This window comes from Amblyomma americanum, chromosome 9 (genome assembly GCF_052857255.1).
Source record: "Amblyomma americanum isolate KBUSLIRL-KWMA chromosome 9, ASM5285725v1, whole genome shotgun sequence".
NCBI classification, from domain to species: Eukaryota; Metazoa; Arthropoda; class Arachnida; order Ixodida; family Ixodidae; genus Amblyomma; species Amblyomma americanum.
In genome coordinates this window covers 89,166,404-89,178,595 of record NC_135505.1, presented here as the reverse complement: position 1 = coordinate 89,178,595, position 12,192 = coordinate 89,166,404, and the positions used below count along the sequence as shown (strand labels likewise).

At 42.2% G+C, this 12,192-nt stretch overlaps 1 protein-coding gene across 1 annotated transcript in view; it reads left to right on the top strand.

Annotated features, from left to right (window-relative positions):
• The window catches only part of LOC144105725 (uncharacterized), a 51,159-nt gene extending 41,269 nt beyond the window's left edge, over positions 1 to 9,890 (top strand). Inside the window, exons 9-10 of the mRNA XM_077638829.1 lie at positions 3,461 to 3,605; positions 9,717 to 9,890. Coding sequence (XP_077494955.1) covers positions 3,461 to 3,605; positions 9,717 to 9,724 — 153 coding nt within the window. The 3' untranslated portion in view covers positions 9,725 to 9,890. The remainder of the gene's footprint in view (positions 1 to 3,460; positions 3,606 to 9,716) is intronic.
• Positions 9,891 to 12,192: the final 2,302 nt, after the last annotated feature.

The following is a 12,192-nucleotide window of genomic DNA, read 5'->3' as shown; positions in this document are numbered from 1 at the left end:
CAGCCGGACACATGAATCGGCTTGTTGCTAGTCAACATGCACAACATCCTTTCTTCAAAAATATCCTGTTTATTCCATGACGTTTTCCTGTAGATACGTTATTGCAGCTAATTTAAGACGCTATTGCGCTCGCAAGACTAGCCGCTATCGTCAGAACCAGAATGAATTCAGCCGTTGTCGTTCTTGTCTTCAGCATCTTAATTTTATTTATTTTCACGACCTTGCTCTGTTTCTTTTTTCATTATTCTTATATCCGTAAATTTGCAGTCAGTCAAACAGTTTACTATAGTCCTCACAAGTGAAGCCAGACAGCTGCAAAGGAAAGCTATTTGTCATGACTCAAGAGACCGAACACGCAACCACGCCTATCCAGGCCAGTCATTATACTTATTGAGCTAATTAGACTGGCTAGTAGATCGTAAGGTAGCGACTGCACCAAGTAGGTTGTGTGGTCTCATCCCCGGACGTGGATAAATTTCTTTAATGCGACGTTTTGCGTGAGATACAAAGCTTTTCTTGGCCGACGGATGGCAAGCTTGTTTAATTGCTAATGGGTATTTACTCCCTTATTTCAAACACACTCCTCGTTGGCGCACTCCTGTGCATTGGGATAAGATTACTTATGTGTTCTCTTGTTAAATTAAAAACTGCACCTAAAAAATTCTTCTTTGATACCAAATCTACCATCGAATAATGAATCGAAGATTTTTAAAATTTCAGTTTTCTGCACACTTCTCCTAGTAAAAGGAGCGCTCAGAGATATGTTTTGTACAGAGAGGTACTTAAATATTTGCATCGCAAAACTTAGAAAGAAGGCCTCTACTCAATAGAATGATGGCAGTTATTTGTCTCTAATGCATGACCTTGTTTTTAAGCCCTTTGAATTTTGTTAAAGCCGTGGACATTGCTTAAGAATTGAGCGTAACGCTTATGTTAGGAAAGGCAATAAAATTGGTTGAAACGCAGACTGTGTTAACAAAAAACACAATGGCAATCCTATCACAATCACCACGGCCCTTATGGAGTACGCAAAAAAAATAATTTGTAGCTAAAGCAATATAGTAATTTAATCAATTAAACCACTTTACATAGAGCCAAACGCTTATTGGAGCTAAGATTTTAATGTCATTTTGCTCATAGCCGCTGGCATGCCGCATGATCACTTTGTGATGTCAGGTGACACGAGGTGTATTTCGGTTTATCACAGCCAGGCGCAACTGCTTCTTGTTTGCTGAAGATTATTGTAGATGCTTTTTCGCGTGTTATCTTGAAAGTTGTTTGCCGGATTTAAACTGAACACGCCCGAGAAAAGCGGTGATTTAATTCTTAAGCAACAACAAAGCACGTTATTTGCTATCTCGGGCGCCAAGTCGTCTTGTGCTTTGTGGACAAAATTGTTCCCAATAATGAGTTTCGGTCAGAACAGTTTCGCTGATATCCTGGCAGTTGGACTGCTATCACCACCAGGGGTCCGTATAAAACCCTGCTTGGGCTAATGTAAAAAAAAGAAAATCGTGTATTGGCTGATAACAAGGTCATCTTTTCTGAAACGGACGAACAAATCTTTGTGAACACACAGCTTTATGTTACCAAAAGAAGTTGAATATAAATTTTTGCCTTTCATAAAAAGAAATACAGAGCTTAAGGACAAAATAAAATTCAGTCTGCAGAGTGAAATACCCGTCCTTCCTGGAAACTGGTCGGCATATAGAGGACAAAAACCGATCAATAACGCAAATACTAAAATTATTAGACGTAAAATTCAAACACAAACCGGTCAGATGCAAAATAGTGATCCATACGGAGTGATCGAAGATATAGTACGCTTAGTTTAATATGAGAGTTTTAACATCCCAACGCTACCCTCTCTGAGTTGTACGCCCAGCGCTCATCGCTAACGGGGAGGTGATGGTGAGAATAGCTGGTGACGCAGTCGACGTGGCGGGAAGACCGGGGTTCTTAAAAAACCAAGGTTGTGGTGGTACTTAAACACAGAGGCTATCTAGTTGTCGAACTCATCGTTGTGGATTCTCTCGAAGAAGCAATCATCCAATGCCATGAAATTCAGGTGCGTCTCGAAGGGTAGGTAAAGGTACATTTAGACGGAAACTGTGGGTGTGGTGAAAATTTCCAAGATTGCTTGTAATTAATACACAAGCTTCGTAAGGAGGCCACGCAGGGACTTCCGGTGATATCTGAGATGGTCGATAAGTGTAAGCGAATGGGGCCAGAGGCTGAGCTTCAATGAATTTCGGGTTGAGAAAGCATTGCAGGACAAGAAGGAAGACGGAATGTGCTATCCGGCTGTTGCAAATCCTGGGAGGTAAATCTTCAATTTTTAAAGATAGCCATCAGGCATCACTTTCTCTTTAAATTGTGCAGTTTGTCCGGCTGCTAAAAGAGAATTTATCGTTGAGAAAAATAAATATAAATATTTGTGCCATTTCATAATCTTCTTCACCGAAAAGTACAAATATGGAGAATGGAGTTGTAAATAAACTCTGGAATCCGCCCCCAAACCTCGGTGTTGACGCAGGAACTTAACCTTCGAAGTCTGCCAGTTATGGCGGCACCTGTGTTTTGTTTGAGAATCAGTTTTGGCATACAAAAGGGGCTCATTCGATGCCAGTGGTCCCTTCGTTGATAAAACCAATTACCCTATCGAGGCAGGCTTACATCTACTTAACCATCCGCGCCGTTTTATATTCCGAAGACCGACGTTAAGCACAAACTTTATCATGGCTTTTGGCACCTATTGGTAGTCACATTCTGTACTGAACGTTGAGACTTTACTAAGAAGAGGGATGCAAGAATCTGAGGTTGTCCGAGTTATTCCAAACAATATATATTTTAAGGAAGAATAAATGGTGTCGTGTTTTTCCTCACATTCTGCAGGGTGTCTGCGACGGCTGGGATCGCCAATGTTACGTCGGAAACGTTTCCGCGGTTTCCGAAAGGTTGCAGGCCATTTGTCAGAAATGAGAGAATTAGGGCTATTCCTTCTAACGGATAGCGAAATTAAGTGCCTCGTTCGCTTTTGTTATTTTTCCTTGTGTAAGTATCGTTAAAATCTCCGCTGCAGCACTGGCTTATTGACGTTCGTAATTCTTTCGGATACCGAGGTTGCCGAATCGAGTACAGGCCAGAATGTGGCCAAAAGGAATGTGGAATATTAGTACACACAACAAAATCTCTGGTGATGAAATCAAGCTGTAGTAATGAAATATGGCGCCTATCACTGCCCACAAAAAGAGTCGCACGTTGAACATCAAATATCGAACTACACCATATGATTCGGCGCCTTACCACACCCTAACCGTACAAAGCCAGGTAATGCCACACAATACTATACCGTACCTTTCCTGCCTTACCATTCCATGAGGGAATGAATCGTACGATTTAAATATCTTGCTCCTATCAGTGCCCTTCTTTTTACTTTCTTGTTTTAATTACCCTCTAGTGCCTGGTGAAGAATGCGCTTAATGACAGTCCTGCGAGCACCGTTTCAAAACTCCTCTGTGACCTCACCAACCTCCTCGACGTTGGTGCCGGCGTGCCCAACACAGCTCTCGACACCATCGTTGACGGCATTAAGAAAGCCTTGTGTGAGTATTGCATGGTTCCACCTCTGATCCCATAGTCATTACAAGTGGTACAGCTAATTATATCTGAGAGCTTACAGAAGACAGTGTGAACGGGTTCGTTTGTGACAGATGCATACGACGGTGTGCAAAACATATTGCGTTCTTCAGGACCTTGATGCGCCGTCGTTGAGGCTTGTTGGCCGGTTGCTCTTTAAAAAAAAAACGCTTGAAGAAGCGTGCGATTCGAGCTTTTCGTGACCGCCGGGGAAAACGCGAAAACGGTACGGGCATCGTACACGCGAAAGTGCTGGCAGCCCATGCCCAACTGGACCTGGAATGGCCTTATTTATTTATTCAAATGCCTTAGAGGCCCTACGGGGAGGGTATCACATAGGAGAGACACACGAAGGACTTTGATAACACTTTGCTCGAAATCAAAGATGCAGAAAAGAGAGAAACAAAAAATACAGACACCACTTTTAGAAGTACAGTGAAAAAAAGCAATAAAAAACACTAGATGGCAAATACAAAACCACGCAGAAAGGAAAAAAAAAGAATGGAGAACAAAATCTGAAAGAAGGTAGTGGTATTCGAGGGAGCACAAAAGCAGGATTATTAACTCCATAAAAGTACAGCTATGCACAGGGACGTCACATTCTGATGTGAGTATGCAGCATTTTGTGAAATTCGGGTGAACCTCGGTACCAATATTGGATGGTAGGTTATTCCAGTCAGTTATGGTTCTAGGTATGAACGATTGCGCGTAAAGAGATTACTGAGACACTGGGCGATTCACTGTATAAGGGTGGTCACAGCGAGGAAAAATGAGGCAAGGTGGCTGAAAGAACTTGTCATGCAAAATGTCGTGGTGATAAAGCTTGTGAAACAGAGGTAGGCGAGCGTGTTTTCGTCGAAGTGATAGGGGATCTAATTCGGCACGATTTCATAAACATGTAACACTGGTGTACGAGGAATAGTCCAAATGAATGAAGCGAACAGCGATTTGCAGCGAGTCAACGTTACGTATGATGTAATCCTGGCTCAGGTCCCAGATTGCATATCCGTATTAAATTCTAGGTCTGATTAAGGTGGTGTATGCGAGCTTTTTTAAGTGTGAGGGTGCTTGCCTTAGTCTCTGTTAAAGGATTCCTAGTGAGCGATTAGCAGCTGCAAGAGTAACGTTGATGTGATCATGCTGTGTTGGATCCGCTTGAAAAGTTACTCCTAGGTATTTGTATGTAAGCTCGACAATATTCTTATTTATCAGGTATGAGGGTGGAATGTGGGAAGAGAAACGTGTAAATGACATGCATCTAATTTTGATAGGATCTAGGGTCATTTGCCAGCCAGAACACCACATATTAGTCGCGTTTAGGTGTGACTGCAATGCTTGTTGGTCAGTTTAAGTAGTAATTTTACGCTAAATAAATTTCATAAACTGCTGATAAGCTGATGAAAATTTGTTGCAGTAATAGGTTTATGAGTGCCGTTGTTTATTATTCGTTCACATACAGTATCTACCCTACAGCTTGTACCTAGATTTGCCGCAAGCAATATAACGAGTCTTCCAGCTATGTTGTGTTCTAGTTGTTCTAGTTGTGTGCTATAAACATAGTATGTTTTAGGTGAAAATCTCGATTAGAAAACGCCCTTGTTCCTGTTTTAGTAGCCTAGTAAAATTAATTTTATGCGTGGAGTGAAGCCTTTAAATCCGGCTACTTTGCTATTGTGCTTGTAGGAGTTGGGCACAAAACGCGCGGGCCAAGTATGAACAGCTAGCAGTTTATGGAAGAGACAAACGGAATTAGGCACCCATAGATATTAACATCCATATAGGAGTCATGTTATAGTGGCAGCCATGCATCGATCATCATTCGGGTGCTGATCAGTGGTTGAGGATAACTGGCTACGACGTGCTGCAGTAAGAAAGGTTTTGAGTACGGCTATGACTGAAAAGAAAAACTTTGCAGAGATAGTGCAACAAGCCAGTAATACGGCCCATGCCACCGCGGTGGCTCCGTAGTTATGGCGCTCTGCTGCTGACCCGAAAGACGCAGGTTCGATTCCAGCTGCTGTAGTGGAATTTCGATGGAGGCGAAATTCTGGAGGCCCGTGTACTGTACGATGTCAGTGCACGTTAAAGAACCCCAGGTGGTCGAATTTTCCGGAAACCCTCACTACGGCGTCCCTCATAGCCTGAGTCGCTTTGGGACGTTAAACCCCCACAAACCAACCAAACCAAGAGCAGTAGAACGGCGCAACATCACAAAGGAACATCATCCCGTTTCCTGGGGCTAGGAAGTGGCAGCAGCTCGGCAGCACCCTCCTGCATAGCAGGAAAATTCGCAGCACACTCGATGGTTGTGCACACGTATGCATCGAAGCTTAACAAGGGAAAGAGAGGCAAAAACAAGAGAGGGCTTCGTGTGCTCGCCATTAAACAGCTATCCCAGAACACTAATGTGATCGATTGGATGACGGATGCGCATACTGTCGAACGCGCCAGCTCCTCAGAACACACAATGTAGGAACGTTTGGATGTCGAGTGAGGGCCCACAGACAGCTATCGCTGAAACAAGAACGTAGCACAAACGCAAGTTAAAAAAAAGCACGCAACAGGAATTTGAAGAAAGCTAAACGACAACGCAAGACTTATTTAAATGTACTTCGCTCGCTCTGGGTGACGCGCAGCCCTTCGGTAAAAACATCACGGATCCTTAATTAGTATTTTGATGCTTTAGCTTTCTCTGTGTAATTTCCTTTGATCTAATTTGTAGTATAATCTGGAACGACCTGCAGCAAATCTCCACGCATTCTCAAAACAGGTTTCATATACTCTTTTTCCTGCGTGTCCTGCCTTGACCACTACGAATTTCAGCGTTAACACACATTTTTGCGTCACGAGTACCGAACACCGCCTATCGCTACATTTCTTGGAAGCCTAAGAGTCAATCACAAAAAAAAACAATGCGGGACTGGGCCTGATGTGGTCTGATAGATAGAAGACTCGGGGTTCACAATCAAGGAGAATAACCAGAAAAGATAAGTCTTCAAGCCAGGTCAATCAGCTATCATTAAGCGTTCACCAACATTTCGTTGGTTTAGTTCAGTGAAAACAGAACAAAGTTTACATTTATCTCTCTCCCGTGAGAAGTTTTGGAAGTTAAACTGTTCTACCGCCTTTCACGAAACAGTTCTCGATGAGGCGCTTGGAAAGCCTGTATGTATACCAGCAGCGTCAACGAAGAACGCTAAATAACATGGCTACTGGGAACGTAAACCCGCTCAGCTAAAAGTCTCTAATAAGCCCTCGCACCTTGAGGTCTTCGCGTAATCAAAATGAAAAAAAAAATTGCTTTGCTACTCTTAATTTCGCTGTCGTGTTCCCGTACATCATCAGTACATCGTCAGGAAACGCTACTTGGCCTACAAAGATACTCTAGTACGATTTGAGAGCTTCTTTATTACACCTGAATATCTGTGTTCAACTGAAGCCAAGTGTCCGTGCTACTTAATACCTATGTTACATGAAGATTTTCCAATTATTATTCTGAGAAAGCGCCCTCTGGTTGTCACAAATTCCGCACGATGTTAACTGATTTCCGCCTTCCACAGATCTAACTCCGCCTTTTGCGCAAGAGTAAATGTTCGGGCGCGTCGGTTTATAACAAATTTCCTATTACTGTGTAAAACAGAGATGTACGAAAAATATTGTTGCATCACGTCTAAAACAAGCTCTTTCATTGAGCTCGCAGCATTTAGTTCCAAGAATTCTTACCCGCAAAAGAGGAACGCATCAAATAAAAGCTGCAGGTGTGGAGCTTTGAGAGCACATGTCATTGCGTATTTGAAAAGATGAATGCAGAGTGCTCTTAATCGCAGATTACGAAGCAGATTTCGCATTTGGTGAAAAGCGAGACGGTTATCTCTTCTGTACAGAACAACCTGCTTGACAGAGATAAAAAACGGACGTTGTAGGACGTTTTCTTAAAGTTGCGTTGGTCAGTTTTGGATGTGCACAGGTTCATTTGTTTGCATATCTCTGATGAAATGTACTAAGTACCAGCTGCCAATGCCAGCAGTGGTAGAAGATGACGCATACAAGATCAAAACGATAAACTCGCTAGGATGTACGCATAAACACAACAAATACGCGGGACATTTCCGTTTCTTGCCACTTTCATTTGAAAAGCATAAGCTAAAAAACGGAATGTGCTCTTTCAAATCATTCGATGCGCATGTGGCTTCCCTGTCTGGGCTTAATTTTTGTATCCTACGTGCGTACTTTGTTCAAGACGGTGACGCAGCAGATGAGTGCAGCGCATCAAAGCAATCAGAGGAATTAAGACGGGTACAAGGGATGCTGAGCAACGCGCCTTTCTTGACGTTGTCAGTAAAATAAAATGCCACCAGTGCTATTAGGATGATTAGAGCTCGAGCTACGGCGGTTAAAACTTGTACGTATTTACTCTCAAGCAAAACTGCGCAACTCGAGCAGCTGAGGAGCGAAGGTACTGGCATTGTGGATATTCTGAACCACTCTCCCCAAAAAAGTGATTCGGAAGCACAGCTAAACGAACGGGTTTTCATAGACTGCAGAAGCTCGTTGGAAAAGAACGTTCCCCAAAGTAGTTCTCTAAGCTGCCCGGAAGGTAAAGCCGTAAGCTGCAGGAACTTGAGATGGCTCTGTTTAGTAGGGTGAGCAGATTAATTGACGTTGGAAGTCTTCTTTGGGCTCTCACGATTAATCTTACGGAGTATTACGGTTCCAGGCACCAACAAGTCCTCCAAAAATCCTTCTTGAATTGCCGTGTACCGTCTTTGCTCTGTAGAAGGACAACAGGTAGTGCTCATGAGATTCGAGATAGTCGAATAAACTGGGTATCCCAGGCTGCAGCTCAGATAGAGGTGTGTTTATCAGAAGGAACTCAATACATATGACTGACGATCGCGTCGGTGAGTGCAGTCTGTAATCATGCATTGTATACCAAAGTGCACGCGTCCAACGCGTGCCCATAAATCAAATGAGCTACGGTAGCAGTTGAGAAAGATATGGAGTTCCTGACCCATCTGACATAAAGCCAGATTCGCGTCGTACTTACAGTCAGCAAAGGTTTTTCTTGCACCGTGACTCGCGACGTGCACCTTACCATGGGTTGAATCAAATGTTCTTCAGTGATATGCATTTGTGAACGTCCCCAAGGAACATAACCTTTAAGAGCACAGCAGCATGCCCACCAAGCCATGATTATAACTCGGCGAAACCCACTAGAAGGGTGGTTACGTCAGTGCAGTCGACTTAGATCTGTAGGTCGGCAGTGGGTGGCATCGGGCTGCGACTATGTCAAGGTGTTCGATCTTGGGTTTGGCGCGTCGAAGCAGGATTATGGCGGTGATTGGCGGTGAGATGACGGCGGAGTTCTTCGTGCTGTCATCTTGGCGCTAAGTCCAATACTTGCTAGTAATCTGGATCTCTATGTGGCGTGGAGGTGGTGGAGAAGATTGTAGCGGGTGGGAGGTTCATCTCCCTTTCGTCGTAGAACAGCCGCACATCCAGAGGTTGCTACGTCTTAGCATACTTTACTGGAGTATGCTCCTGCAAACATTGCTGAAATCATAGCACATCAGACATCAAAATAAACCTTTATCATAGCTCATACAAGAAGCGTCCTGTGTAAGGTTTTCTTTCTGGTGCCAGTTTTCGTAGTGAAATGTTCCTCAGGCAGGACAAGAACATGTTCTAAATCTAATATGTATGTATCGCACTAGAAATTAACAATATTATAACGTTCGTAACATGAAAATTAGTCAGCCGCCAATAAAGCTGTCAGAACGTAGCTGGGAGACGCAAAACAGAACAGCATCGACAAACGATTCCTTCTTCTCCTTGGTTCCCTTCCTTGATTATGCATCATTATCGTCACATCCATAGGAATGTGAATATGGAGCCACCTTAACGGACATATAATTTTGCCCGTGTTACTTTGAGTAGTAACTAGCAGTATGTTTCCCATTTGTATCATTATCATGCATCATGTGCGATATGAAAGCAAGATACGAGGTTTAAGCTTGCATGCTTGGGTTTAAGAGACCAAGGGAGCTGTACTAATTCTTGAAATTTCTTCCTTTCAGCGTGCTGAAAAGAACCTTCAATCTTCCTCCTTCAAAAATTCAGAGCGGGAGGTTTATCTCTGCATTTCAAGGGAACATCTTCTGCGCAGGAAATTGTAAATGGTGGTTTTTCAAGTATATTGATCAATGTCGATAAATAAAACTGCATCTTTGAAGTTAACAATTAAGCGTTAAGTAAGTTCTTACCATCGTGCAACAAGTAAATAACCACAAGATTTGAAATATGCTTTCTCGTAGAGAAAGGCTTTGTGAAGGCAATGGTTCAGTTTGCATTTCGAAACGACTACTTGACAACTGAGTTTTCAGAACTAAACATCCATTTGCACTATGACGGCTCAAACACTGAGTTTGAGATGAATATTTTAGCAGGTCTAGAACTTCCCTATCGAAGCCTTCCTGTAACTACATTCGTTTGCACGATAATTGCTGGAAAACTGACTGCTCGTGCTGAAGAGTGCTCTGGGATATAACATCGTATCACTGCAAGCATCGTGTAATTCACGCGAAGAAAGTACAACTCGCCACACAAAAAGCCTAAAACTGGGTTCTAAAAAAAACGAAAAATATTGTGTTGAATAATAAAAAAAACAGAAAAACAGTTGCTTCTCAACGCGTTTGTTGTAAACCTAAAAATATTTCTTCTCGGCATAACAGGAATATATTTATTTCTGTAGATGTAAACAAATTTTGTTTCGGTGGCCGAAATATTAAAGGTAGCGTGAATGGGGCGCCCAGTGAGGTCAATCTTAAGAACAAACTTGTCAGAGGCGCATAAATGGTTGTGGCAATACGTTTTTCACCTTCGAAACATTTCACAGTTGACAAACTGAGAGATGTTGAAACAGAGATGTTGAAATTGCAACCTTCACACAAAAAACCAGGACACCTGTGCTTGCACTATCAGAACTTGGTCTCCTCTGAGTTTGAAAAATGTGAAGATCTCGTGAAGACAAGCAGTCGGTGGAAACAAAAAGTTATAGAATTTGTTAAATACTGTAAGGTTGGGAGACAATCTCAGTGTTCTTCATTGCTAGAGAAGAAATGACTCTGCCGATCTTCGGTTGAGCTCCTTTCCTCAAAAAACATCCTTTCCCATTCCTCCAAGTCAGCAGATAAGTGTCCGCACGTTTAAATAGTAAGAGTAATTACTTAAATAGTAATTAATTAACCCGTAATTTGTGATTGGGTAAATAAAAATTAATGAAAGTCACAAGAAACGTTTATTTTTGATTTTATTTGGACATAAAGGGATATATTGGTGCCTGATTATGGCGCCGGCTGCTACTTTCCACATGACTGAAGTAAAACAGTGGAATGGGCGACATAACGATCAACAAAGCAATTAAAGCTACAGCATATACGTTCCACACAGAAAATAACACGATGAACAAGTCAGAAAGGCTAAAATAAAAGAGAAAAATAAACTATATGTAATGATATTAATCCCTGACATCACATAAGGATATACTATAAGACATAGTATACACTAATCACAATCAATGGTATAAAAGCCACAAATTTAGAAATTAAAAAGAAACAATGCCTTGCATCAGTAACGATGACATACATCAGACACATAATAGCAACACAAAAATACACGAAGATATATATATATATATATGGGCTCGTTTGGCAAACATCGGAAGGAAGACAACAGCCACCGAAACCAAGGTGCATAGAACTTTTCTATCTTTTTTTTAATTTGGCGTGCTGATAAATGAGAGAAAAAATCTCTTGCTAAAAACCAATCATGCCGCCGGTGGGATCCGAACCCGCGGCCAATATACCAGGTGTCCCAGCTAAAAATAACCAAGCTTTGAAAAAACACGGAATGTCGTAGCCGCGTGAGATCAACTGATGGTGGTTTAGAGTAGTGTGACCTAGTCTGCACTATTTTTTGCTCTTGAAAGTTAATTAGTTAAGTCTAATCAGCTAAATTTTTATTTATAGATTTGAGGAACAAAGTGTCAATGTAAAAGTTGTAGATGGTCTCTGAGGACAAGTCTGTTCATTTTAATGAATATCGATTTTATAGGTTTTTGCGGAAATGGGGGGGGGGGGGGGGAGTTTGCACGGAAAGAAAACTAGGAATTTTAACGGAGCCTGCAGACGCGCTGGATGGTTTCAAGTTTAAACAACTGAGGCGCTTCCAATACAGAAACACGAAACTAGCGCTTGTGCCGTTTCACTCTCATTTAAAGCAATTTTTATAGACTCAGGAGATAAATAGTACATGTAATAGTGGCTGAAAAAACAGGTTAAAGATAATGATAGCAGGAGGAGAAACGGGAGCATAGCCAGGTTGGTTGACCTATTGAATGATGTATAATTAACTGAAAAATATTTTGGCCGATCTTAGTAAGTCGATGAGTGAGTAATTTTGTAGGCCCTACACCCAAGTGCTTTATGACTGACTGTTCGGCGAGAGACCCGCTCCCCGCTGGTGCCAGACTCACCAGGGCTTCAGCGCAGGGGA